Source organism: Chlorocebus sabaeus, chromosome 26 (genome assembly GCF_047675955.1).
Source record: "Chlorocebus sabaeus isolate Y175 chromosome 26, mChlSab1.0.hap1, whole genome shotgun sequence".
Taxonomy (NCBI): domain Eukaryota; kingdom Metazoa; phylum Chordata; class Mammalia; order Primates; family Cercopithecidae; genus Chlorocebus; species Chlorocebus sabaeus.
The window spans coordinates 50,833,481-50,861,435 of record NC_132929.1 but is presented as its reverse complement, the minus strand read 5'-3'; the positions used below and the strand labels follow the sequence as shown (position 1 = coordinate 50,861,435).

At 49.4% G+C, this 27,955-nt stretch overlaps 2 protein-coding genes across 3 annotated transcripts in view; both read right to left on the bottom strand.

Annotated features, from left to right (window-relative positions):
* The window catches only part of PPCDC (phosphopantothenoylcysteine decarboxylase), a 357,482-nt gene that overhangs the window by 48,142 nt on the left and 281,385 nt on the right, over positions 1 to 27,955 (bottom strand). The gene's annotated exons all lie outside the window — the stretch shown is intronic.
* SCAMP5 (secretory carrier membrane protein 5) lies at positions 80 to 27,509 on the bottom strand. Of its 2 annotated transcripts, none has more exons than XM_038010186.2 (7): positions 27,396 to 27,509; positions 10,144 to 10,197; positions 9,199 to 9,327; positions 4,915 to 5,071; positions 3,678 to 3,779; positions 3,111 to 3,228; positions 80 to 2,854 (listed from the first exon to the last, which is right to left on the bottom strand). In XM_038010186.2, the coding sequence occupies exons 2-7, from the start codon at positions 10,148 to 10,150 to the stop codon at positions 2,660 to 2,662; spliced, it is 708 nt and encodes a 235-aa protein (XP_037866114.1). In that variant the 5' UTR covers positions 10,151 to 10,197; positions 27,396 to 27,509; the 3' UTR covers positions 80 to 2,659. The 2 variants fall into 2 exon arrangements, with proteins under 2 accessions (XP_037866114.1, XP_072868420.1); XM_073012319.1 differs by lacking the exon at positions 27,396 to 27,509 and adding an exon at positions 12,055 to 12,075 and having other exon boundaries at positions 10,144 to 10,198.

Genomic DNA, 27,955 nt, shown 5'->3' with positions numbered 1-27,955 from the left:
ATACTTTCATGCCCCTGCCCCACAGCCTGCCATGAGGCTCCACGCAAGCCCACAGGAAGACACATGGCACAGCAGAACACACAGGGCCAAATGTTCCCCTTTATTATGGTTCACTCAGTTACCAAAGACAGACACATTGGCTCAGGCAGCTCAACTGCCAGCTGGGGAACATCCAGCTCCAGAAATAGGGAGCAGCAGCGGCACCAGGAGAATAGCAAAGCAGGTCACTGGGACCCCAGAACTGACCTGGGCCCTCCTCCACTTGACGGTCCCAGGCCAGACCTTCCTGCAAAGATGAATGTGTGCCCTGCCCCCACTTCTCATACTGGTTCCCTCCCTGGGAAAGTGCATAGTTGCCTGGAGATGCAGCATCCCAGGGCCTGAACAAGCTGGGCCACACACCAGGATCAGGCTTTCCCAAGGGTAGAGCCAGAGCGTGGCCATATAGGTCTGAGCCAAAGAGGCAGGTAGGACAGGATATTGATTGGAGGTAACATCCAACAGGTCATGGGTGCTAAGCAGGGAGCTAGATCACAGGCCTCCTGGAGCCACCAGAGAGAGAAGGAAAAGGGAGCCGAAGGTCTCGGGTAGGAGAGAGGAAGGGAAAGGGAAGAAGGGCCTAGACCTAGGGTCCCTTTTCAGGTACCAGGGACTGTGACCATTGCTCCCTAGAGAGAAAATGGGAGAGAGGAGAGGTAATTATATTTTGTGGCCCAAACCTAAAGGACCATCAGGAAGAGAACTTCCGGAGGCCCCTGGCTCAGGGTGGCCTGGAAGCCTAGGTGTTGGGTTCCAAGCTGAAGCCAGGCCAGAGTAGCCAAGCAGGGTTTGGATTTTTGTCCAAACAGCTCAGGCAGGCTTCTGTTGGGAGAAGGGAAGGTGGGAAATGGGCAGATGCTCTTTGGGTAAGAACCCACTCCCCTTCAGGCCCTGCACACAGCTGGAGCCTCTACCAGCCATATTCTTATACCGCTTGGAATAGAACAGCCCCATGGGCCTAAAGCCACTCTCCTGAAAGTGCTAGGGAGTTCTGACTGGGTGAGGACAAGCCAAGACCAAGGTCTGTAGGAAGAGGGGAGCAAGTTACCTTGATTTGGAAAACAAAACAAAACTAAAGCCAGAGAGCCTCGCCTCCCACCCCACCTAACCTGAAATCCCATTCAGGCCATTGTGCTTGCAGCCAGGACTGGGCCTGTGCTTCTGCTTGGGCCCTGAGTTCAAGTGCCCAGAACTGCCCTGTGACCAACAGCAAGTCAGGGTAGGGGAAGGCATGCTCCCCTCTCACTGGACCCTGCCTGCCTTCTCCTCTGACCTTCCCTCCGGGCCTAGCCCTCTGAGCCCCTGTCCCTTCTACCAGATCCAAACAGAACAGCTACTGCTCCCAGGAATCCAACAGTCACTGAGAGACACCTAGGTGCCCCAGTGTGCTGGAGCCAGCCAGACCTCCCCCAGGGACCAATCATTACTGACATGTGGTCTGCTCCAGCCGTGCCTTTACATCTGACAACTGCCCAGCATGTCCCAACTCCTCAGGGAAGGCAGTAAGGCAGATGCCACCTGGCACACGGTGCGGTCAGGGTAGGAGAATCAAGCTACAGCAGCTGGGGGCATGGGGAGGAGGCAGAGGGACATATGCAGAGGGGTCAAGGGGGCTCTGGGGAGAGAAGGAGGAGAAGGCAGGGGAGAGAAAAAAGGAGCCTGCCCCTGCAGACCAAACTCTCAGGCCCAAGCAGAAACCCTGCATTTCCATCCCCTGGGTGTCAGTTACCCAGGTGGGCTCTGCACCCCCAGCTGTGTGCCCCTCCTACATCAGGGGTAAGGCCCAACTCCCTCATCAGCTTCCTTGAACTGTAAATCAAGTTAGATTTGGGGATCTGGGTTCAGTCTCAGGAGCAGATAAAACTGGGATACTCAGCCTCGGGGAAGACAAAGAAAAGTCACATAGGAAAGAGACAGACAGACCCTGGGCAAGGGAAGATAGCACAGGGAATGTGACATTAGGGAACAGATGAGGGAGGAGGAGGCTGAGGGAGGGGAGGCCTGGACGGATGAGAAGAGCAAGGGAATATCCTGGGCTTGTACCCATCCTCCCACCCACCACCAAGAGTGCTAAAAACTGCTGCTTCCCAGGAAGACTGAAAGTGGAAGCAGTTCCAGCTTATAACCCTAGGAAGGGGCCAGTCTTTCTGCTATGCATCCCCTGGCCCTGTGAGGGGTCCCTGGACCAGGGTCAGAGGGGCAAGGGGCAGGAGGGGCAGGTGGAGGATGGGGGTGGGGGCTGGTTTAGCTCTAAACACACATCTAGCACCACAACAAGAGACCTCCACTGCACACTATTTCACGAGGGGACACGGATACAGCTACCACCGCACGGGACAGCTCCACGTGCAGCCCACAGCTGAGTGCCAAGAGCAGAATACAAAGGTTGGGGGCCGGGGGACAGACATATACATATATATATATATATATATGTGTGTGTGTGTATGTGTGTGTGTGTGTGTATATATATATATATATATATAAAACTCTGGTCCTTTGTACAAAGTAGGGAAGGAGAAAAAGGAAAGGGGGAACCCTGCTTGGTCACCACAAATGATGATGTGGCTTGAGCCCCCTGTCCCAATGGCCCCAGCCCTGCCACCTGGTAGGTGTGGCTGGTTCACATCTCATTGGAGTATGTGTAGTTGGGGGTGGCGGAATACTGAGTCTGAGGCTGATTCATGGCACCCTGGGCTGCCCCCATGGCTGCATTCTGGGCCGCCTGCTGCACGTGTGGATTCTTCCATGCTCCTGTTGTCCACTCCTCCTGAGCTTTGCTGAAACTCCCCCCACTTCCCCGGTAAAATTTATGAACCTGTAGGAAAAAAGAGCATAAGAAAGGGTTAATCAAAGAAAAAAGACAGCCCATCCAGCAAATAGATGGGACCCATCTGTTAAAAAAAAAAACAGTGCTCCCTCCCTATGCATGCCTCTGTAGGAGACTCCTGCAGGCCATGCCAGAGTGAGTCTCTTGGAAGACCTCAGGATCCTCTTGTCACTTGGAGGAGGGCTTGTTTCAGAACACAGCCCCTTCCCTAAGCCACCTTCTCACCCTTGAGGGGACCACGTACCATGCTGAGGGCGATGAAGGAAAAGACGGCCATCACTGTGAACATGACAGTGGGAATTAGCATCACCACCGCCGAGCCAATGTTCGTTCCGAAGAAGGAGATGGTGGCAATCCAGCCGCTGCAGGAAGAGGCCAGTGTGGGGCTGCGGGCAGGATGAGCGGTGCCCAGGAGCCCCTCTCCCAGAGGAAGGGACCATCTCATTGTCACAGGGAGGAAACATATCACTGGATGCAGAGGGACCATCTTACTGATACCCAAAGGGCCTGTGTCAGTGGCTCAAGAAGACCCCTTCCCTGTGGCTCAGAGGTGCTCTTCAGATACAACACTTCCTTTCCCCAGATTTTCCCATAATCCCTGACACCCCTCAGCCCCCAAGAAACCACTGCCAGGTTCTCCTTCCCTCTGATGCTATGGCTGTACTACTACACTATCCCGAATCCTCTCACTCTCCCAACAACCCATGTCACTCAGGCCCCATAGGCTAGGCAGCTTAGCACACAAAGGTACGCAAAAGATACACCCGCAGTGCCACCCCTTCCAGCCCCAGGCCACACCCCTGCCTCTTACCAGACGCCCCAGCCTGGGATGCCCACGGCCTGGATGATGCTGATGACCAACTGAGCCATGAAGGTAAAGAAGAATGCCATGAAACTGAAGGAGCTGTCAGTCCTGCAGCAGAGGAGGTGGCTCCTATCACCTGGGCAGAAGGCCAGGGCTTCCCTGCCTTCAAGGCCCCCAAGCCCTTCCAAGTTTAAGTGCATAATGGACAGAAGACATTTAAAGGCCTTAATTGAGAGGTCAGAATGGGATAGTTTTACCCATACATCTTTGCAAGTTTCCACATGGTAGACCTGTGTGTTGCAACATTACACAGGGAGGGATTTCCTCATGAACAGACCACCCACTGTTACATGGATAGACGGCTTATTGGCATAGAAATAGATGACTCCATTGAGGCAGGAATAAACAGTCTCATTGTCAAGGGGATGGACACCGGCACCAAGACAGCTAGCTCCACTGGTACATGGATGGATGGTCCCATAGGCTCAGAGATAGAAAGTCGCATTGGCACTAGAATGGACACCCTATTGGCACCAAAATAGTAGCTAATTGGCACTTAGATAGATGGCCTGATTGGCACAAAGAGATTTAAGGCCCCATTAGCATTGAGATGGATATTCTACTGGCACTAAGACAGATAGCCTTGGTACATTGATGAATAGTCACATGGGCACAAAGATTGAAAATGCCATTTGGCACTAGGTGGACACCCACTGGCACCAAGACAGCAAGTTCCACTGATACGTGGATGGGTGTTCCCTTTGGCACACAGTTGGATGACCTCATTGCACATGAACAGCGTCCATGGTGCATGGCTGGCTGGTTCCATTGGCACATGGATAGATGGTGTCCTTGGCACCAAGTCGGCCAGCCCCACAGGTACTAGGATGGGCAGCTCCACCAAGACAGGCAGCCCCACAGGCAAAATTTAACATGCAGCTGCCCGAGGAAGGTGAGGACAGAAAAAATAGGCCTGGTCTCTCTATATTTCCCCTACCCAAGGGTAGAGTGAGGAGGAAAGGAACTAACTCTCAGCCCTCTCACCTCAACCTGGTACCCCCAGAAAGCCCAAGCCCAGCCCTACCCAGCAATCTGAGCCAAAGGTGAACAAAGGAAAGTGAGTTTGGGGGAGGGTAAAAAAAAAAAAAAAAAAAAAAAAAAGAAGTGAGAAAAGACATGGAGAAGAGGCAGGGGAGACAGGCAAAGAGACGGCTAGGCGCTGCAGTTAGTACCAACCACTTACTTGAAGGCCTTGTAAATGGGCCGAAACCAGCAGACGTAGGAGCAGGGTGTGAAGAGGATGAGCCAGAGAAAGGCGAGGCCAAAGTTGGTGGCTCCCCCGCCTCCGATCAGCCACGCGAGACAGCCCACCAGGTTCACGGCCAGCGTGACGCTGTTCACTGCAGGCCCAGGAGCACATGCACACATAGAGACAGACGCCCAGGCCCATAGAGAGACACATGAGCACACGGACATGGGCACGCACACACCAGTAACGCAACAGAGACCCACAATCAAGCCAGGTCAACAGCACAGACAAACACAGAGAGATGCAGATACATTCACAGATTCACACCCACATAAAAGACCCACAACCCATACCAACAAATACATACAGAGACACATGAGACACACATACACACACAGAGGAGTAAAGACTGTAAGAAAGCAAGCTGGGAGCTCGAACCAACCGCCGCCCCCCCCCAACAACCCCAGCACCCACTCCTGAGAAATCTGGAGAGCACAGGCTCCAGAACCCAGAGCTTCTGCCCAGCAAGCCCCTTTGAAGGGCTCCAAAGCCTCAGGGTGGTAAAATGCTTTTGTCCTTATAAGAATGGCTTCAGCCCCTCACCCTCCCAGACTCACAGCAATCACCAAGTCCAGGACATGGGAAACCGACCTTACACTTTCTCTTTCGAAATAGGGGCATGGAAAGGGAAAAGTAAAAGGCCTTGTGGAAACATCTCTTCTAGCCATTGTGCCATCTACCTTGCACTTAAAGGGGGCAGGCATTGGCGGCTGGAATCTCAGTCTTTTTTTTTTTTTTGAGAGAGAGTCTTTCTCTGTTGCCCAGGCTGCAGTGCAGTGGCTGATCTTGGCTCACTGAAAGCTCCGCCTCCTGGGTTCAAGCCATTCTCCTGCCTCAGCCTCCCAAGCAGTTGGGACTACAGGCGCCCGCCACCATGCCCGGCTAATTTATTTTGTATTTTTTTAGTAGAGACAGGTTTTCACCTTGTTAGCCAGGATGGTCTCGATCTCCTGACCTCGTGATCCACCCGCCAAGGCCTCCCAAAGTGCTGGGATTACAGATGTGAGCCACCACACCTGGCCTTGGAATGTCAGTCTTTATTTAATCTATTTCTTTTTTTCTTTTTTTTTTTTTTTTTTGAGATGGAATCTTGCTCTGTAGCCCAGGCTGGAGTGCAGTGGCGTGATCTCAGCTCACTGCAACCTCTACTTCTCAGGTTCAAGCGATTCTCCTGCCTCAGCCTCCCGAGTAGCCGGGATTACAGGCACCTGCCACCATGCCCAGCTAATTTTTATATTTTTAGTAGAGATGGGTCTTCGCCAAGTTGGCCAGGCTGGTCTCGAACTCCTGACCTCAGGTGATCCACCCGCCTCGGCTTCCCACAGTGCCAGATTATAGGTGTGAGTCACTGTGCCCAGCTATCTAATCTATTTCTTAGATAACTCTCATGCCAGCTCCTCGAAGAAGTCTTCCTTTGCTACTGCAACCTCCTCATCTCCCATCCCTCTGACCTTCTACTGACCTGGGCTGCTCTCAAGTTTCCCCAGATACAAATCCCAGCCCATCAACGGGACTAAAAGTTCCCCAAGAACAGGACCCAGGCTCTCCCTCCTCTGTCCCCACCTCATCTATCTGAACTAGGAGGCACAGTGTCACTGAGTCACGGCCAGCAGGGACCTCAAAGATTTACAGATAAAAGTGATGCTGGTACTAACACACACCCAGGTCTGTGCAGCACAACATTATCTAACATCAGGGCACTCCCTTCCTTGAAAACAAAGCCAAGACCACAAAGACCTGCTGAACAAACAAACGAAGGAGGGCTCAATCATGGCCTCAAACAGCCAGGCATCTGTGGTCCTGTCTTCTGAATAAAACTCTTAAGCACCTCAAGGGTTATATACATTTCCTTGGGAGTAAACCACCTGGCGAGTGCCTAGTGAGGACTTAAGGAGATATTTATAGCCCTTAAATCCAGCTTCTGGATGAGATGTTCCCAGGAGTGGAGTTCCCAGAGTCCAGGTCAGACAGTGACCCACAAGCCTGGCCTGACCACCATGTCACCCATCTCAGCCCCTCATAATGAGTGGGCATTTCTTCCTGTACATTCAGCTGTATTTCCTCTATCCCTGTTCACTGTCCCAAAATCTCCTGGAGGCTTGGTGTTAAAAACTGATTTTATTTGCTCTTTACATAGAAAAGACACTAACCTATTACATTGGTTGACATCTCTCCCTAGTCCAACCTGTCCCCAGCTCCCTTGCTCAAACACTTCTGCTGCAATTACTCTGCTTCCTCTCTGGAATGGATACCCATGGGCTCAGCCCCTCTCTCTCTCTAGCGATCAGTTTCTGTCTGTCTTCACTCTTCCCCCTATCCAACTTAGATTCTATAATTCATTACACATTTTCTTATTCCCTCTCCTGCCCTGTCTTCTGGTCACACTCATCCTAGATGAACATAATTCTCATCTGTACCTGAGCTGAATGTCGCTGAGAAAAAAGGGGACCCCATGAGGAAGACTGGCAGGAGTATAAATTCACATCAGCCAACCTCAAATGGACCTTGTGTGTGGCCCAGAAATCTTAGGGGCCAGGTTTCTTTGGAGAGTGTCCTCACTCTCTGTCTACAAACATGGTCATAGCCTTGTTCTGAGCCCACTCTCCCCACTACATCATATTTGATGGAAAAAACGGAAGCCATCAGAGTTAACTTCCTTATTTGCTTCCCAACATCTACAGACTTACCCACACCTGTCCCATCCCCCCTTCTCTCAGGTTACATGGTAGGAGATCCCTTCTTCACTCAAAGGCCAAGCCAGGCCTTGAAACGGAGTCTATCTGCCCCATCCTCTTCCTACCATGCCATGGGGGACCTGCTGCAAAGACAGCATATTTTACCACCTTCCTGGCATGTGCAAGCATCTGCCCAGGTAGGCAGCTAAGTGCAGGCCTCAGTGAGGGCAATGTCACACATAGCAGAATCCAACTGTAGTCACACTGCGGGTATCTTTGGCTTCTGGGGTTCACACCCAGCACAGGATAGCCAGCCTGCCTTTCCCTCACATGCCTAAGAGGTACCTTCTAACCAACCTCAGCACAGCCAAGTCCCATCCTCCCAAGAAGACACCTTTCCCACCACCTGCTGCAGATCACCAGAAATGAGGCCTTTACACTCTCAACCTTAAAACCTTAGAACACTGATGCTAAGGTTTTCTAAATAAAGAATTCTAGATTATTTAATTTTTTTTTTTTAGAGACAGGTGCTTACTCTGTCACCCAAGGTGGAATGCAGTAGCATGATCATAGCTCACTGCAGCCTTGAACTCCTGGGCTGAAGTGGTCCTCACACCTTAGTCCCCTGAGTAGCTAGGACTACAGGCAAGTGCCACTATCCCTAGCTAGTTTTCTTAAGAGATGGGGTCTTGCTATGTTGCCCACACTGGTCTCAAACTCCTAGGCTCATTGGATCCTCTGCCTTGGCCTCCTGAGTAGCTGGACTACAAGTGTGAGCCACCACACAGGCCTAATTTTTTTTTTTTTAATTTTCTGTAGAGATAGGGGTCTTGCTGTGTTGCCCAGGCTGGTCTTAAACTCCTTACCTCAAGTGATCCTCCTGGCTTAGCCTCCCAAAGTGCCAGGATCACAGGTGTGAACCACTGTGCCTGACATTAGACTCTTACAGGTACAGACCACCCAACACAGAGCTGCATGGAACCACAGCAATCGCCAAGCCAATACTCTCTTCCTACAAATGAGGAACCTGCTGCTTGGGAAGCACAGCGTCCAGGCGAACATGACCCCACAGCTCCCAACTCCCAGTTGAATCCTCCTCTTTGAGCAATCTTCCAGAGAAAGCAAGACAAATAAGGTTTTGAGGGAAAGACTCCTCTCCAAATCCAGAATCCTGAGGTCCTGACAGTCCTCAGATGTTCCCTGGAAAGTTACTCCAGTGGAAGGGAAAGGGGAAGCAAGAAGACAAGGATTATACTGCAGAGAGGGACCCCTGTCCAGATGCTTTGTGAAAGGAGGGTGGAGGGGAAGGAAGGGAGGAGAGGCCTAGATGGGGAGGTTGATGGAAACTGAGGCCCAGTCGGGGAAGTGGCCCATGGAAGAAGCCTCTGGGAGCCTGGCAGGGGAAGACTTATGGTCCATGCATATGCCACAAGTGGGACTGAAGGACAGTCGGGCCTGTGGGCACCCCATCCTGCTGCCCAGCACGCCCAGTCTTCCTTCCTCCTCCAGTCACCCCGGCCCACCCCCATCCCACAGCACTCACACATCCAGAGGTAGTAGAGGCGCTTGGTCATGCTGAGATGCTGGGGAGGAATGTCTGCCTCAAAGTCTTGGTAGAAACATGGCTTCAGCGGGATGAATTTGGGCAATGGTGGGAAGTTGTTCACTTTCTCTGTGGATGAGACACATTGCACAACATCACCTCCAGTCTTTCCCGACAATCCAAGACGCTCATCATTTCTCTGGCTGTGCTGCCCTATTGGCCCCTGTGGCCACCAGCCACTCTGTTTTCCCCACTCAGCCATCCCTACCTCCCCAGGTCAGCTGAGATGATCCCAAAGTAGCCAAATGCCCTAAGACAGTGTCACTCAGAATAAAAAACAATGTCACCTTGACAGACCACATTTATTGTTTTTTAATTCTGAGTGACACTGTCTCGGGGCCTCAGGATGCCACCCTCTCAGTGGGGGCAGCTCCAAGCAGAGGAAGCGGGATGCGTGAGAATCCACAGATGTGGGTTCCAGCCTCCATTCAGCATTTGTGCTCTGGGGCAAATCATCGCCCCTCTCTAGAACTCAGTTTATCTGCTGGAGTGGGGGCTGGGCTACACGGTTCCTAAAGTTCCCTCCAACTTTGGCATTCTATACCTCTGAGCCTTCTGAACCAGATAAAAAAAGGCCTCAGAGTATTAGAAAGCAATAGAGACAGAGGGGAGGGGGGCCACTAATCAGGCAGATGGACAGTAAGACAAGGACATCAAGGTGCTCAATTCCTGGTCCCTAGGACCAAAGATCTGACAGAGGGCTAGACAATGTCATGTTGAGGTTCTCAGACAGGCCTCAGTGGAGAGAGTGGGGAAAGCTTAGGGACAATAAGATGGAAAGAACCTGGCCTCCAAAGACTAGGGGAGATAAGGGGACCAGGAAGAGGGCCATCCACACTATGCTCACTGTCATGTCCTACCCACACAGCCTGCCCCTCTCCTTACCTGCCATGATGGTACCAGTTGGCCCAGTGGCCTGCCCACACCTCTTGTCCTGAACTGGAAGGAAAGAAAAGCCAGAGAAGGATGAGATCAGACCACACTCAACCCAGTCCCTCTCTACTCCCCATCTGCGTAGCAAGCTCCCCAGGACAGGACCCAGCACATACTCCCACAGTACCGTGAACACAATGGAGGCAGCTCCCCTCCTCCCAGAGCCACCCTTCCACCAGCTGCATCTTCCCAGCTGCTCCTGCCCTCTGCCTCAAGGTACAAAATCTACCCTCCGAAAACCCCATCCAAGGATGGGAAAGGAACCTGGGAAGGGATCTCATATAGGGAAAGCCAAGTGACATTCTATTCCTTGACCTTGAAGTACAGACTGAGCCTCAGCCTTGGTCACAGGCTAGCCTCCCTTCACTCCTTTTGCCTTTGTTCATTTATTAAGACACTTATATGGTGCTGGAAGAGAGAATGAGCAAGACAGATATGGTCCCTGCTCTCCCCATGAAACAATCACCTCTGCAGTAAATCATATAAAAGGCAAGCACAGCTGCCATGAAAACATACATAGCATGTCATAGTGATCTAATCTGGTCTGGGGAGTCAGGGAAATTAAATTATTTTAATTAAAAAAACTTTTTTTGAGATGGGGTCTCTCTCTGTTGCCCAGGCTGGAGTGCAGTGGTACAAATTCAGCTCACTGCAGCCTCAGCCTCCTCAGGCTCAGGTGATCCTCCAAGCTCAGCCTCCTAAGTAGCTGGAACTACAGGCATGAACCATGCCCAGCTAATTTTTATATTTTTTTTGTAGAGACTGAGTTTCGCCATATTGCCCAGGCTAATTTGAATTCCTAGGCTCAAGCAACCCACTTGCCTCAGCCTCCCAAAGTGCTAGGATTATAGGCATGAACCACTGTACCCAGCCTCAGGGAAATTAAATACAAGTGGTAGTAAAGACCTGAAGAATGAAGAAGAGTTCCCCGGGCAAAACAGCCTTCCAGACAGATGGGAAAGCATCCTATAGGGACAGTTCCTCACTAGGAAGGAGCTTCACACTTGTGTTTTTTCTTAGACAGGGTCTCACTCTGTCACCCAGGCTGGGGTAAAGTGGCACTCCTGGACTCAAGCCATCCTCCTGCCTCAGCCTCTTGAGAAGCTAGACTACAGGGACAGGCTACCATGCTAATTTTTAAATATTTTGTAGATAGGAGGTCTTGCTGTGTTGCACAGCTGGTTTCAAATTCCTGGCCTCAAGCAATCCTCCCGCTTTGGACTCCCAAAGTGCTGGGATTATAGGCATGAGCCACCTATCATAAGGGAAAGAAAGCCACTATGGCCAAAGCAGAATGCAAATGAGGGAGCAGCAGATGAGGCTAGAGAGGCAAGGTGGGCAGGCTGTGCTCCCTGAGACCCTTCGGAGACAAGTTTGAAGGGGTCTTGAGGTGGTTTTAAGGAGTAGGGGAAAGGGAGCAATTGGAAGACTCCCTGCCCACTTAACTCCAAGTGGATGGTGGAGACTCATCATGACAAGCCTGTGTGAGACGAGGCGGAGGTTCCAGGGGAGGACAAGCAGCGTGTGCTATGGACATGCAGGATATGAGACGCTGGGGGACACCTGGACAGGGCGTCTTATAGGAATCTGGAATGTACAAACATGCTCTGCTCCTGGAAGTTCAGCAGCAGGCCTGGTTGACCCATGCTAAGTAATCATTGGCAAGTTAACGCCAAGGAAACCAAGCAGTAATCACCTTGTTAGAACAATAACTTTGGTGGACATTTATATAGTCAACAGCAGAAAATGGTCCACAACCAAGTGCTAAGGCAATGCAACATTTAAAAGCTGGGCAGAAATTTGCTTAAAGTTTTGGAATAGGAAAAACTAATCTATGGTATTAGAAATCAAGACAGTATTATCCTTGATGGGGCAGCAACTGGGGGCCCGGCATCTGTTCCTGTTAGGGGTGCTGGATACACAGAGGTAGATTTTGTGAACATTCTCCAAGCATACAGTTACAACTTGTGCAATCTCCTGTGTGTTAGACTTCCATGAGAAGTTTGCTTTAAAATAAAAACTTCAGGCTAGGCGCAGTGGCTCACACCTGTAATTCCATCATTTTGGGAGGCTGAGGCAGGAGGATCACTTGAGACCAGTAGTTCAAGACCAGTCTGGCCAACATAGTGAGATTCCATCTCTACAAAAAATAAAAAATTAGGCAGGCATGGTGGTGCGTGCCTGTAGTCCCAGTTCCTCAGGAGGCTGAAGTGGGAGGATTGCTTGAGTCTGGGAGGTGGAGGCTGCAGTAAGCTGTGATTGCACCACTGCACTCCAGCCTGGGCAACAGAGCAAGACTGTCTCAAAGGAAAAACATACACACACACACACACACACACACAAACTTCTAGCATTCCAGTCAAATTCCTCTGGACCTGATTAAAAGATCGGGCAATTACAATCTTCTGGGCCCTTTTGTGATATGGGATGAAATACAGATATAAAAACCCAGTAACATCTACCACAAAAAGAAAAGAGAAGGGTATGATAGAGACAATCAGGAAATGATATCCATACACAGGTGCATTAATTGCAGCACTGTTTTGAATAACAAAGGATAACATCAATAGGGGACTGATTAAACCAATGGTACAGTCATACAATGGACTGTTCCGCAGCTATTTTTAAAAATGCTCTGCAGCTGTTAAAAATTTTAAAAAGAGAAAGAAGTTCTCCGGGTACTGATATGGAAAAATCTCCAAAAACATGATTAGTTAAAAAAAGCAAGATGTACAACAGTCTGTATGGTAAACCTTTCATGTTAAAGAAAAGGAAGAGAACAAGAATATATTTTCCTTTTAACCTAATAATCCTGATCCTGTTAGTCATTTACCCAGATATAAGAAATGACAAACACACACGTTATTCAACATGACACTACTTGCATTAGCAAAATGCTGAAAGCAACCTAAATGTGACTATTTAAATATACAAGATGCATCATGCAATAGAGTATTACACAGATGTAAAAAAGAGGCCAGCCACGGTGACTCACACCTGTAATCCCAGCACTTTCAGAGGCGAAGGCAGGAGGATCACTTGAGGTCAGGAGTTTGAGAATAGCCTGGCCAACATGGTGAAACCCCATCTCTACCAAAAAAATACAAAAATTAGTCGGGCATGATGGCATGAGCCTGTAATCCCAACTACTCAGGAGGCTGAGGTGGGAGAATCTCGAACCCAGAAGGCAGAGGTTGCAGTGAGCCAAGATTGCGCTGCTGCACTCCAGCCTGGGTGACAGAGTGAAACCATGTCTCAAAAAAATAAAATAAATTTAAAAAAATAAAGATGAGCTCAGTAAACTGCTGTGGAATGCTTTCCAGGATATATTAAGTTTAAAAAAAAAAAAAAAAAAACAGGACGAAAAGTGTAAATCATATGCTACCCCTTATGTAAGAAAGGGGAAGTAAAAATGCACATATGAATTTGCTTATTTTTGAAAAGAAACACAGGAAGAATCAACCAGAAAGTATTGGATGAGTAGAGAGACTTCCATTCTTTACACACTTGTTAACAAGCTTTTTTAATATACTTGTACACATAAAATGACTTCCATATTTCAAAAACTTAAACCAAAAAGAAAAGCAAACCCTAAAACAAACAAAAACAAATCAAGCTAACTATACTTTAAATTGCTAACAATCTTACAGACAAAAAAAAAAAGGCCCAAGTAACTTTTGATCACAGTAATTCTGTGTACTCTTAGAAAGATAAACCTCAAGGGCAAAAATAAGTGCAAACAGGCTGGGTGCGGTGGCTCATGACTGGAATCCCAGCACCTTGAGATGCCAAGGCAGGTGGATCACTTGAGCTCAGAAGTTCAAGACCAGCCTGGGTAACACAGCAAGACACAGTCTCTAGAAAAAATACAAACATGGCCAGGCACAGTAGCTCACGCCTGTAATCCCAGCACTTTGGGAGGCCGAGGCATGCGGATCACGAGGTCAAGAGATCAAGACCATCCTGGCCAACATGGTGAAACCCCATCTCTACTAAAAATACAAAAATTAGCTGGGCATGGTGGCACGCGCCTGTATTCCCTGCTACTGGGGAGTCTGAAGCAGGAGAATCGCTTGAACCTGGGAGGCAGAGGTTGCAGTGAGCCGAGATCATGCCACTGCCCTCCAACCTGGCGACAGAGTGAGACTCCATCTCAAAAAAAAAAAAAAAAAATTACAAACATTAGCCGGACATGGTGATGTGCGCCTATAGTCCCAGCTTCTCCTGAGGCTGAGGTGAGAGGATCACTCCAGCTCTGGAAGTCAAGGCTGCAGTGAGGTGTGATTGCGCCACTGCACTCCAGCCTGGGTGACAGAGCAAGACCCTGTCTCAAAAAAAGAAAAAGAAACTGCAAAAAAGTCATGAATTTTAGCAGGTTTACTCTTACTGCTGGTATGCTGCAATGACTCTAAAGCTTTGCCATGTATACTACAGAAGAGGGCAAATGAGTCAGTGTGCTGATGATTTGGGGAAGGTGGGTTCTCACTGAAGGAGACAGAATACAGACCGTGGAAAGGTAAGAAAGAGCCTTGTGGTGTTGGATTCAAAGCGGAGGTATCAGTATGAACACAGAACTTTTAAAATATATATGGCTGGTTCCAAGCCAGGAAAAGGAAATACAAGGTTAGCCTGGAACATCTTGTGGTATCAGAAAGAAGAAAGTACTCAATAACTAATGGAGGCAAGTCAAAAGGACACAAGAGCCAATCTGAAAAGGCTACAACCAACCAAATTTAGGACAATTAGAGTATCAAAAGTAATAACCATGTGAATTTTTTTTTCTTTTCTTTCTTTTTTTTTTTTTTTTTTTTGAGAAAGAGTCACGCTATGTTGCCCAGGCTGGAGTGCAGCAGCGTGATCTCAGCTCAGGCAACCTCCACCTCCTGGGTTCAAGTGATTCTCCTGCTTCAGCCTCCCGAGTAGCTGGGATTACAGGCACCCTGCCACACACAGCTAATTGTTTTTTTATTTAATTATTTATTTATTTTTTGAGACGGAGTCTCGCTGCATCGCTCAGGCTGGAGTGCAGTGGCACGATCTCGGCTCACTGCAAGCTCCGCCTCCCGGGTTCACGCCATTCTCCTGCCTCAGCCTCCCGAGTAGCTGGGACTACAGGCAGGATCACGCCCAGCTAATTTTTTTGTATTTTTTTAGTAGAGACAGGGTTTCACCGTGTTAGCCAGGATAGTCTCGATCTCATGACCTCGTGATCCGCCCGCCTTGGTCTCCCAAAGTGCTGAGATTACAGGCCTGAGCCACCACACCTGGCCAGTTGTTGTATTTTTAGTAGAGACAGGGTTTCACCATGTTGGCCAGGCTGGTCTTGAACTCCTGGCCTCAAGCCATCCACCCACCTCGGCCTCCCAAACTGCTGGGGTTACAGGCATGAGCCACATTGCCTGGGCCACATGGATTATTGTTTTAAAAAAATCCATGAATCTAAAGTGACATCATTATTATTATTTTTTTATTTTTATTTTTTTTTTGAGACGGAGTCTCACTCTGTCGCCTGGGCTAGAGTGCAGTGGCCGGATCTCAGCTCACTGCAAGCTCCGCCTCCTGGGTTTACGCCATTCTCCTGCCTCAGCCTCCTGAGTAGCTGGGACTACAGGCGCCCGCCACCTCACCTGGCTACTTTTTTTGTATTTTTTAGTAGAGACGGGGTTTCACCGTGTTAGCCAGGATGGTCTCAATCTCCTGACCTCGTGATCCGCCCGTCTCGGCCTCCCAAAGTGCTGGAATTACAGGCTTGAGCCACCGCGCCCAGTCTATTTTATTTTTTAAAAGAGAGGGAGGGCCTGGTGCAGTGGCTCACATCTGTAATCCCAGCACTTTGGGAGGCTGAGGCAGGAGGATCACAAGGTCAGGAGTTCAAGACCAGCCTGGCCAACACAGTGAAATCCTGTCTCTACTAAAAATACGAAAACTCAGCTGGGCGTGGTGGCGGGTGCCTGTAATCCCAGCTACTCCAGAGGCTGGGGCAGGAGAATAGCTTGAACCCAGGAGAGGGAGGTTGCAGTGGGCAGACAGCATGCCACTCCATTCCAGCCTGGGTGACACAGCTAGACTACATCTCAAAAAAACAAAGCAAAAAACAAAAAAAAAAAAGAGAGGGAGGCCGAGGCGAATCACTTGAGGTCAGGAGTTAGAGACCAACCTGGCCAACACAGTGAAACCTTGTCTCTACCAAAAAATACAAAAAATAGCCAGGCCTGGTAGCACGTACTTGTAGTCCCAACTACTCGGGAGGCTGAGGCAGGAGAATCGCTTGAACCTGGGAGGCAGAGGTTGCAGTAAGACGAGATCGCACCACTGCACTCCAGCCTGGGCGACAGAGTGAGACTCCGTCTCAAAAAAAGAAAAAAAGAAAGAGCATCATGTGCCTCCTGCTATGCTGTGCACAGAAGGACTCAAGGTCATGGATGAATACTGTTGCCAAAAAAAATGTTTAATCTGAAAATAACTATGAAAAAACAATCTGACAAATTCAGATTGTGGGAAATTCTACAAGACAAATGTTATTGTTATGAAAGGCAGAAATTGGCAGGGGGAACTTTCTAAATTAATGGAGACAAAAGAGACATGCAACCAAATGCAATGGGGAAGCCTGTCGGATTTTTTTTTTTTTTTTTTGAGATGGAGTTTTGCTCTTGTTGCCCAGGCTGGAGTGCAATGGCATAATCGTGGCTTGCTGCAACCTCCACCTCCAGGGTTCAAGCAATTCTCCTGCCTCAGCTTCTGGCGTAGCTGGGATTACAAGCATGCGCCACCACGCCCAGCAAATTTTGTATTTTTAGTAGAGATGGAATTTTTCCATGTTGGTCAGGCTGGTCTCAAACTCCTGACCTCAGGTGATCCGCCTGCCTTGGCCTCCCAAAGTGCTGAGATTACAGGTGTGAGCCACCACACCAACCCAGATCTTAGAATTTTTTTTTTTTTTTTTGAGAGGGAGTCTCACTCTGTCACCCAGGCTAGAATGCAGTGGCGCAATCTCGGCTCACTGCACTGCAAGCTCTGCCTCCCGGGTTCAAGCATTTCTCCTGCCTCAGCCTCCCAAGTAGCTGGGACTATAGGTGCATGCCACCACGCCCAGCTAATTTTTGTATTTTTATTAGAGATGGGGTTTCACCATGTTGGCCAGGATGGTCTCCATCTCTTGACTTCGTGATCTGCCCGCCTTGGCCTCCCAAAGTGCTGGGATTACAGGCCACTGCACCCGGCCAGGTCCTGGATTTTAAAATCACAGCTACAAAGGACATTTTTAGGACTAGAGAAACGTGAATATAGGCTGCATAGAAGATACTACTATTCACTATTAAATTTCTTGGGTATTGTGTGTGTGCATGTTTTTGTTTCTTTATTTCTTTTTCTTTATTTTTGATACAGGGTCTCACTGTCTTACCCATGCTGGAGGAGTGCAGCAGCACAATCACAGCTCACTGCAGCCTCGATATCCCAGGCTCAAGAGATCCTCAGGTCTCACCCTCCTGAGTAGCTGGGACTATAGGCGTGTGCCTTCATGCCTGGCTAATTTTAATTTTTGTATTTTTTCAGAGAGAAGGTTTCGCCATGCTGCCTAGGCTGATCTTGAAGTTCTGGGCTCAAGAGATCCACCTGCCTTGGCCTCCCAAAGTGCTGGGATTACAGGCGTGAGCCTCCATGCCGGCCTACAGAACATCTTTGTTCTTAGAAGATACACGCTGGTCTTTAGAAGCAGTGTCTGGTCTGTAACTTCCTTTCAAATGGTTCTGCAAAAAAATTTATACACATATATAAAGCAGAAACAGGCATGGTGGCGTGTGCCTATAGTCTCAGCTACATGAGGAGCTAAGGCAAGGTGTTCGAGCCTTCAGTGAGCAATAAAGCAAGACCCTGTCTCTAAAAAGTAAAAATAGACCGGACATGGTGGCTCACACCTGTAATCCCAGCACTTTGGGAGGCCGAGGCGGGCGGATCACCTGAGGTTGGGAGTTCAAGACCAGCCTGACCAACACAGAGAAACCCTGTCTCTACTAAAAACACAAAATTAGCCAGGCGTGGTGGTGAGGGACTGTAATCCTAGCTACTCAGGAGGCTGAGACAGGAAAATCGCTTGAACCCGGGAGGTGGAGGTTGCAGTGAGCGGAGATCATGCCATTGTACTCCAGTCTGGGCAACAAGAGCGAAACTCCATCTCAAAAAAAAAAGTAAAAATAAAAGATAAAGCAAATGTTGCAAAATATTAACAATTGATGGGAGAAGGGTATACAGTTGGTCACTGCATTATTTTATTTATTTATTTTTTAGATAGGGTCTCACTTTGTCACCCAGGCTGGAGTGCAGTGGCATAATCACAGCTCACTGCAGTCTCAAACCCCTGGGCTCAAGCAATCCTCCCACCTCAGCTTCCCAAGTAGCTGGGGCTACAGGTGTGCACCACCAAGCCCAGCTAATTTTTTTATTTTTTGTAGAAACAAGGTTTCATTACATTGCCCAAGCTGGTCTCAAACTCCTGGGTTCAAGCGATCTGCCCGCCCTGGCTTCCCAATGCGCTGGGATTACAGGCATGAGGTCACTGTGCCCAGCCCATTGCCCTATTCTTTAAACTTTTTTGTAGCTTTGAATTTTTCAAAATAAAAAGTGGGGAAAAATATACATATCTGTATTTGACAATGACAATATATGCACAAAGAATCTCTGGAAGGATATCAAGAAAAAAACATGGTAATTGTGGCTCTCTGGAGAACAAAGGAACTGAATGGATATAGAGTAGATGGGAAACAGAATGTTTACTATATATCCTTATACCATTTCCATATAATTGATGACATCATCAATTTTAAGATAGACCATTATTTTATTGACTAAAAGTAAAAACAAAAATTGACAATTTGCAGGCCGAGCACCATGGCTCACATTTGTAATCCCGGCACTTTGAGAGGCTGAGGTGGGAAGATCACTTGAGGTCAGGAGTTCGAGACCAGCCTGGCCAACACAGTGAAACTCTGTCTCTACTAAAAATTTAAAAATTAGCCAGGTGCAACGGCATGCACCTGTAATCCCAGCTACACAGGAGGCTGAGGCAGGAGAATCACTTGAGCCCAGGAGGCAGAGGTTGCAGTGAGCTGAGATTGTGCCACTGCACTCCAGCCTGAGTAACAGAGCCAGACTCCATCTCAAAAAAAAAAAAAAAAAAAAAAAAAAAAAAAGCCAATTTGTAACTGTAAGATGACAGAAATTTTAAAACACAGACATGAAAATGTTTTCAGAAATATCAAAATGTTCATCTTAGAACTGACAAAATTTGGAACATCTTTGTGAACTGTAAATCATACAAATGCATTACCTGTTCAAAAACATAAAAAGTCAAGAAAGTCAAGCAGAAAAAAAAAGAAAAAAGCACAATAGGATAGTTGGGAAAGAATGAGAAGGAGCAGCTGATGAGGCAGGAGGAGAGCCCAGAGAGTGTGGAGTCTCCATAGCCAGGAGCAGAGACTGGACAAATGTGACAATGCCACTGAGGGCTCCCATGTGAAAGGATGGCACTACTGGGACTAACGTGTTCATGACACTAACAGCATCGAGTCAGCTGTGAATCCAGCAAGAATTGTTTTGGTGGTGACAGTAGTGAGAGAGAAGCCTGGCTGAGAATATAGAGCAAGAATAAAGATAGGGTACTACCTGGGTAGGATACGGGGGTAGGGAGAGGGCCCAGGGAGGGCTGCAGCTGGGGGTCATTTAAGATGGAAATAAGGCAGAGATGTGTAGGATATATAGAAAGGTTGCAATTACAGTAGAGATAGAGGCTACCTGATAGACAAAGCCTGTGAAGAGGGAGAAACAGGGGCACCAGTGCAAGGAGGTGGACAAGCCTTGATCCTAACAGGTGGGAAGCCGAACAGGATCCAAGCAGATGCAGGCAGGTTTGAGGTCTTAGATGGGCAGCGAGAGCGTCCCGGATGTCTGCTTCAATTTTCTGTTTTATTATTTTTATTTTCACAGGCGTTGAATTTTGTTTTATTTTTTATTTGAGACAGGGTCTCGCTCTATTGCCCAGGCTGGAATGCAGTGGTACAATCACAGCTCACTGCAGCCTCAACCTCCTACACTCAATCCATCCTTCCACCTCAGCCTCCCAAGTAGCTGAGACTACAGGTGTGTGCCATCACGCCCATCTAATTCTTTTGTTTTGTTTCTTGGTAGAATGGGGTTTCGCCATATTGCCCAGGTTAGTCTTTTTTTTTTTTTTTTTGAGACAGAGTCTTGCCCTGTCGCCCAGGCTGGGGTGCAATTGCCACGATCTCGGCTCACTGCAATCTCCACCTCGCGGGTTCAAGTGATTTTCCTGCCTCAGCCTCCTGAGTAGCTGGGACTACAGGCGCGTGTGCACCTGGCTAATTTTTTATATCTTTAGTAGTGACAGGGTTTCACCACGTTGGCCAGGATGGTCTCAGCTAGTCTCGAAGTCTTGACCTCTCGTGATCCACCCGCCTCGGCCTCCCAAAGTGCTGGGATTACAGGCATGAGCCACCGTGCCCAGTCTGGAGCTGAACCTTTAACAAGGAATAGGGAGTTGGCCACGGAAAGAGAATCAGGAAAGCAGGTGTGAAGGTCAGAAGAGCAATAGCATGGCATACTTAAGGAAGAGAAAGAGGCAGAGGGAGGATGAATCTCAAAGTGGAGGGAGCAAAGGAAAGGCAAAAATGGAGTTGAAAGGTAAATGGGGCTAGGTCATCCTGGCCTTGAAGGCCATGGGAAGGATTTGGAGTTTGTCCTCAGTGTCATGGGAGCCACTGAAGGATTTTATTCTTCTTCTCCTTAAAAAAAAAAAAAAAAAAAAAAAAAAAAAAAAAGGCTGGGCGTGGTGGCTCTCGCCTGTAATCCCAGCACTCTGAGAGGCTGAGGCGGGCGGATCACGAGGTCAGGAGACCGAGACCATCCTGGCAAACACGATGAAACCCTATCTCTACTAAAAAAAAAAAAATTAGCTGGGCGTGATGGGGGCGCCTGTAGTCCCAGCTACTTGGGAGGCTGAGGCAAGAGAATGGTGTGAACCCGGGAGGCGGAGCTTTCAGTGAGCAGAGATCGCGCCACTGCACTCCAGCCTGGGCGACAGAATAAGACTCCCTCTCAAAAAAAAAAAAAAAATGGCCTTAAAGGGTTTTAAATATGCCTAGCACAGTGGTGTGTGCCTGTAGTCCCAGTCACTCAGGAGGCTGAGGCGGGAGGATTGTGTGAGCCCAGGAGTTGGACACTACAGTGAGCTATGATTGCACCTGTGAATGGTCACCGCACTACAGCCTGGGTAACATAGTGAGACCTCATCTCTAAACTAATTAGTTAATTAATATGTTGCTTTTTAGTTATGTGTAAAAATATATGCAATTAAAACAAAAATCTAAGTGCATAAAGTAGAAAAGTCTTCCCAAAATCCCCCTTCTCAGATGCCACCCCTTTAACAGTCTGATCTTTAGGTTTGGGGGATTTTGTTGGCTTTCATTTTTAATGTATATAGAAGCATATATGACAAAAATGAGATCATTCCACACATCCTGTTTTATAACCTGTTTTTTCCCACTCAACAGTATCTCGTGAAAGTTTTTCATGTCAATGAATACAGATCCATCTCAATCTTTTTAATGACTGGTCAACTGGGTCAACAACGTCCATGGCTGTGAAGCAGTCAGGTGACAAGTTGATATGGCAATCAGGAAGTGTTTTATTTTATTTATTTATTTTTGAGATGGCATCTCTCTCTGTCACCAGGCTGGAGTGTCATGGAGCAATCTTGGCTCACTGCAACTTCCGTCTCCTGGGTTCAAGCGATTCCCCTGCTTCAGCCTCCTGAGTAGCTGGGACTACAGGCGTGTACCACCATGGCTGGCTAATTTTTTTGTTTGTTTGTTTGTTTGTTTTTGTTTTTGTTTTGAGATGGAGTCTCGCTCTGTCGCTGAGGCTGGAGTGCAGTGGTGCGATCTTGGCTCACGGCAAGCTCTGCCTCCCGGGTTCACACCATTTTCCTGCCTCAGCCTCCCGAGTAGCTGGGACTACAGGCACCCGCCACCATGCCCGGCTAATTTTTTGTATTTAGTTGAGATGGGGTTTCACCATGTTAGCCAGGATGGTCTCGATCTCCTGACCTTGTGATCCCCCCGCCTTGGCCTCCCAAAGTGCTGGAATTACAAGTGAGAGCCCCTGCACCTGGCCTAATTTTTTCTATTTTTAGTAGAGACGGGGTTTCACTGTGTTAGCCAGGATGGTCTCGATCTCCTGACCTCATGATCTACCCACCTCGGCCTACCAAAGTGCTGGGATTATAGGCATGAGCCACTGCACCCGGCCAGGAAGTGTTTTATTACACTAGCAAAATTGAGCCAGCTATGAGCTCTATGGTTTCAGGGAAGTGAAAGGGGAGAAGCCAAGCTGCCAAGAAACTAGGAAAATATGAGGGAGAAGAAAAAGAGACAGGTCTAGCAGACCATTCTTTCAAAAAGCTTGACTGAAATTTTAATACACACACAGTCACAGAATATCTGGGACAACACTGAAACATCATACACCAAAAGATTAATAGTAGTTGCCTCTTGGCCGGGCGCAGTGGCTCACACCTGTAATCTCAACACTTTCGGAGACCAAGGTGTTCGTATCACTTGAGGTCAGGGGTTCGAGACCAGCCTGGCCAACATGGTGAAATGCCGTCTGTACTAAAAATACCAAAAAATTAGCCAGGTGTGGTGATATACACCTGTAATCCCAGCTACTTGGGAGGCTGAGACAGGAGAATCTCTTGAACTCAGGAGGCAGAGGTTGCTGTGAGCTGAGATCATGCCACCGCACTCCAGCCTGGGCGACAAGAGTGAGACTCCATCTCAAAAAAAAAAAATAAAAATAAACAAATAAGTAGTTGTCTCTTGATAGTGGGATAAGTTATTTGTTTTCTTTATTTTCTAAAATTTCTACAATGGTCATATATCCATCTTTTGTAGCAAGACAAAGTCATAGGTTTAAAATGGCAGCAGTGAGAGGAGGACACAGAGTTAGAAAGGCTTCTCCCAGAATAGAAGACTTGAGCATATTTATAAGGTAGGAGAGAGTTATTAAGGGAAATACCAGAGAGTCTAAAAATACAATGAAGGGGAAAATAACTGATGGACAACGGTACAAAAGAGACAGGATGGGTCGGCATCCATAGCACAGATCGGGTGCATTAGAGTAGGAATCTTCTTCTATTGGGATTTGAGAGAAATGGGAAAACATGGGGGTGGTTCCACCTCCCCCACACACAATCCAACCAACCTCTACATGAGCAAAGGGCCTGGCGAGAGTAGTCCAGTTTGGACTACTCCTCCCATGGAATAGAAAGGGGAACTGATGGGAATGAGGAGAGGGGTTTCTATAAGTGATGGAGGGATGGCTAAGACTGGAGACCCTTCATGGCAGCTGGAGTGACACACAGGCAAAGTGGCACAGTGGTTGAGGGCATGGAGTTCAGAAAAAACACAGAAGAGGCAATTCATGAGACGGAGAAAATGGAGGTGTCTGAGAACCAGAGGTCTCCTTGAGGTCAGAGCACATAAAGCAGAAGTTGGACTGTGGTTAGAGAAAAATACTAGAGTTTAAGATTTCAGAGGTGGCCCCATGCCAATGAGGACCACATTCAGATGTAGTTGGTAAAAATTGTGACTGAAAGAGGCACTACCTCCCCTGAGACAATGGGATGTGGAGTGGGCAACTGTGGTCTAGCACTAAAGACCTCCAGGAAAACAAGGAAGCAGAGGGAGAGGAGAAAACAACTAGAACATAGGGGCCTCAAAGGAGGAGTCTCCTCCCTAACCGGGCTCTAGCCTAACCCTTGTCCCTGGTCCCAGACAATCTCCCAAAAGTCTGCTTACAGTTCCAGAGAAGTCAGTGCAGCAAAGTATGAATGATTCAGAGTAGAAACCAGAGCACAGGGCAAAGCTGCCTTGTTTGTATATAAAGGTTAGGGCAGAGAGAATCTGGGACTTGAGAGGACGGTAAAAGACTAGGGTCACAGAAATGGAAGCTTCCAGGCTTCTCTGCCCTTGTTTCAGGGCAAGCCTTTGAAATGGGGGGGTGGGGGGTTGGAGGGGAAGACAGCAATCACTGGCCTCTGCAAACCAAAGTTCGTTCGTTCTTTCTCTTTCTTTCTTTCTTTCTTTCTTTCTTTCTTTCTTTCTTTCTTTCTTTCTTTCTTTCTTTCTTTTCTTTCTTTCTCTCTCTCTCTCTCTCTCTCTCTCTCTCTCTCTCTCTCTCTCTCTTCTTTCGAGCTGGAGTCTCACTCTATTGCCCAGGCTGGAGTGCAGTGGCACAATCTCAGCTCACTACAACCTCCGCTACCCAGGTTCAAAAGATTCTCCTGCCTCGGCTTCCCTGGTAGCTGGCATTACAGATGTGTACTACCATGCCCGGCTAATTTTTGTATTTTTAGTAGAGACGAGGTTTCACCATGTTGGCCAGGCTGGTCTCAAACTCCTGACCTCAGGTGATCCACCCACCTCGGCCTCCCAAAGTGCTGGGATTATAGGCATGAGCCACCGCGCTGGCCAAACCAAAGTTCTTAAAGACTACAAAACAGAAGAAGTAGCAATCTGCTCAACTGATAATCTTTTATAATGGGGATGGGGGCTACATACCCCTCCAAAGATGTAGGCCTTGGGAAACACCTCCTTAATTATCAATAAGACAGTAGATACTACCTGAATTTTGTTTAAGAAACCCTGACCGTAATGTATTCCTTTCCTTATTGTGAAGCTAGGAGGACAGAAGCCCCCACAGTGGGGAGATTGAGGCCCCTGGCAGCAGAAGAGGGTCAAGCCTGGCTTCAGATCAGGCCAGAGCCCTAGGGCTAACTTCAGGGCTCCCTGCTCACCAGGATGGGCCCCTCATCCCTGGCACAGAAATGGTGATTCTTTTCTGCTGCCCAGAGTCAATCTGCTAAGATGGAAGTTTCCCCCTCCTGCTCTACCTCTAATCCTCTCATCCCACTCCTAGCCCCATCTTCTGTCCTGAAATCCCAGAACTATGAATAATCCTCAGAAAGCAGCAGTGTCCTGGCCATGCTATCCCTGTCCTACTGATGACTGTTCAGTAGCCTCCTACAGATCCTTGCCTGGCATTCAAGGCTTTGTGCCAGTCAGCTACAAACCTCCCTCCCCACAACCTTTTGCTGCTTACAGGCTGACCTGCCTCCTACACTCCCAGCCTCACACAGGAGATCATCTCTAGCCGCCCCCTCTGCTTCCAGTGCCCCTAAACTGGCAGCACTATCAGCTCCTCTAAGTCCTGCCACCTTCTCACATCCCACCCCTTCTGGGAAGCCTTTCCAAAAACTGCTGCTCTGCATCCCGCTGCATACATTTGAGTCAGTCATTGGGCACTAAGTGTTCACGTCTTCTCCCATAATCTCTTCTTTACTCTCTCCTGGATGGAGTTTCCAGGAGGGACCCAGCACAGGGCACAGTGAATCCATATACTTGCTTAAGACTTGGACACTCTCCCAAGGGGTGGGAGGGAGGCAATTAACGCCCTCCCCCAATGAGACTAAGTCCAAAGCTGCTGTCAAACCTGCTGTATTACACTTCCTCCAGGAAACCTTCCGAAACTCCCGGCTGGCAGCATGGAAGGAAGTGCAGCCTGTAAAGGAAATGCTGTGGGGGGCAAGGGGTTGGGACAGGGACAGGGAGGCAGAGGGATGGGGGAGGAAAGGAAAAGGAAGAGGGAGAAGAACGGGGGGATGCTCTAAACTAGAAGAAGGAGCATCCTCAAGAGAGGCCACTACTTAGTCCTATTATTTCATCCCTAGATAAAGGTGCTAGCCAAGAGATGCCCAGAGAGGGGAGGTGACTTGGGGAACTTGCTTGGAGGTGGCCACTCAGGAAAATATTAAAAACAGCCACAAAGCCCGAGGTCTCTCTCTAGAACTCCCATCCTGGGATCCCACTAACTGTCCAAGGGGTTTGCTAAAGCTAAGACCCTCTTTCAGGGGCCCATTCACCAGAGACAGCCCCCTCTCAGCTCTGGAGACTTTGCCCTAGGGCTCACCAAGCCCAGAACAAACCTAAGTTAGTAAGACCTGTGTAGCCCCAAACAAAATCTCTCTGCCAATCATGCCTCTGCAAGAACCATCTACCTCTTTCAGAGCCCTGCTCCGTGAGGCAGAACACATAGGGTACAGGTTGCAAATTTCTCCAGACTCCACCACCCCACCGGCAGTCACATGGCCGAGCTCCCAGGTTCAGCCCCCAACAGCTGTGCTCGTTTTCATCCCTGTGCCTTTGCCCATACATTCTCCTGGAATGCCCTCTCTTGCCTCTCCTCCCACCCAAATCCCATCACCTCTGGAGGTCTCCTATTTGCTGGCTGTCGCCTCCCTTTCTGTGTCCCTGGGAAAGTCTGCTAGGCCCTCACAGATCTCCCCATCGGGAAGCTGGGACATTACCGGTTTAAGCCGCCTGTGACAGCGAATGCTCAGTCCCAGTCTCTACTTGGTTCCCCCAACCCCCCAGACCAGGAGCTCCCGGAGGCGGGGGAAAGGGATCGGTTCCCAAACACCTCACCTCCATCCTCGTGACCGACTCCAGCCAGCGCTGAAATGAGCCAAATTCCGGCGCCCCCACCTCACCACCCAAAGCCCTGATGGAGCCCGCCTGGTGGCCTGGGCCAGCGCTCCAGTACCCCAGCAACCCTGGGGCGGCTGAGGTCCGCCATCCAAAGGTCGCCCGCCCCAGGGAGGTGAGGGAAGTCAACCCGGGTCCACCTGCAGGCGCTGGTTGGAAGGAAAGACCCGAAGGAGTCCACGGGCACCCCCTTCCAGTCGCACCCATCCCCGGCCGCGCGCGCCAACCCCAGAAGGTCGGTTTCCAGGGAACGCCAGGTGGGGCTGGGGGGGATGGAGGGCCCAAAGCTCAGGCTCCAGATCCAGGGTCTGACGTCACCCAAAGGCCCAGTTCCCTCTGCGGGAGTCACAGATGGGAATGGGGGTGCTTGGTGGGTTTGGGGGGCCTGGGTGCGCCCTGAACGCTCTCCCCCAGCCCCAAACAGTAAAGGTCACCTCCACCCCCACCTCTTCAACAGTTCGGCCTGCTCCCTGAATCCAAAGGTGAAGTGTAGAGGGTACAAAGCTGCAGCCAGCGACCCCCACCCCTCTCGCCCCGCGCCCAGCTTCCCTGCAAAGCTCTCCTCCCAGCCTTCATGCCCAGACTCACCTGCCGCGGCCGTTCGGCTGCCTAAAGGCCGCCGCGCTGCGCTGAGCTGCGCTGCACCAGAGCGATGCGGCGCGGAGCCGGCCGCAAGCCGCTCCCGGGCTGGAGGCGGGGAGCGCGCGCGCGCGCGCGCCCGGGGCCGTCTCCGCGCGCGCCCGCGCCGCCGCTGCCTGCAGCAGTCACTCTCGCGAGACTTCCGCTCTACTCCCAAGGCCGCTCCTCCTGAGCTCGCGAGAAGGACGACCCGGCCTCCCCAGCACCTTCCAGGAGCTGTCCGAGGTGCTAGTTCCCGGGCCCCGGCCGGATCAGGTGGTTGATGGACACCTCAGGGACAAGAGCGTGGCGAGTAGGCAGAAGGAAGAGACCCAGAGATGGGAGCCTGGCACCAGCAGCCAGAGCCTCAGCTTCCATATCTGTAAACTGGGGAGAATAACCTCCCATGCCGATGCCAGGAGCCTCTGAGACGTGCCAGAAAGGAGTGAGAAAGAGCTAAGAGCAGGAGAGTGTGGTGACTGCGGAAGGTCCTTCAGATCTACAGGCGCAGGGGGAAAGCGAGAACAGAG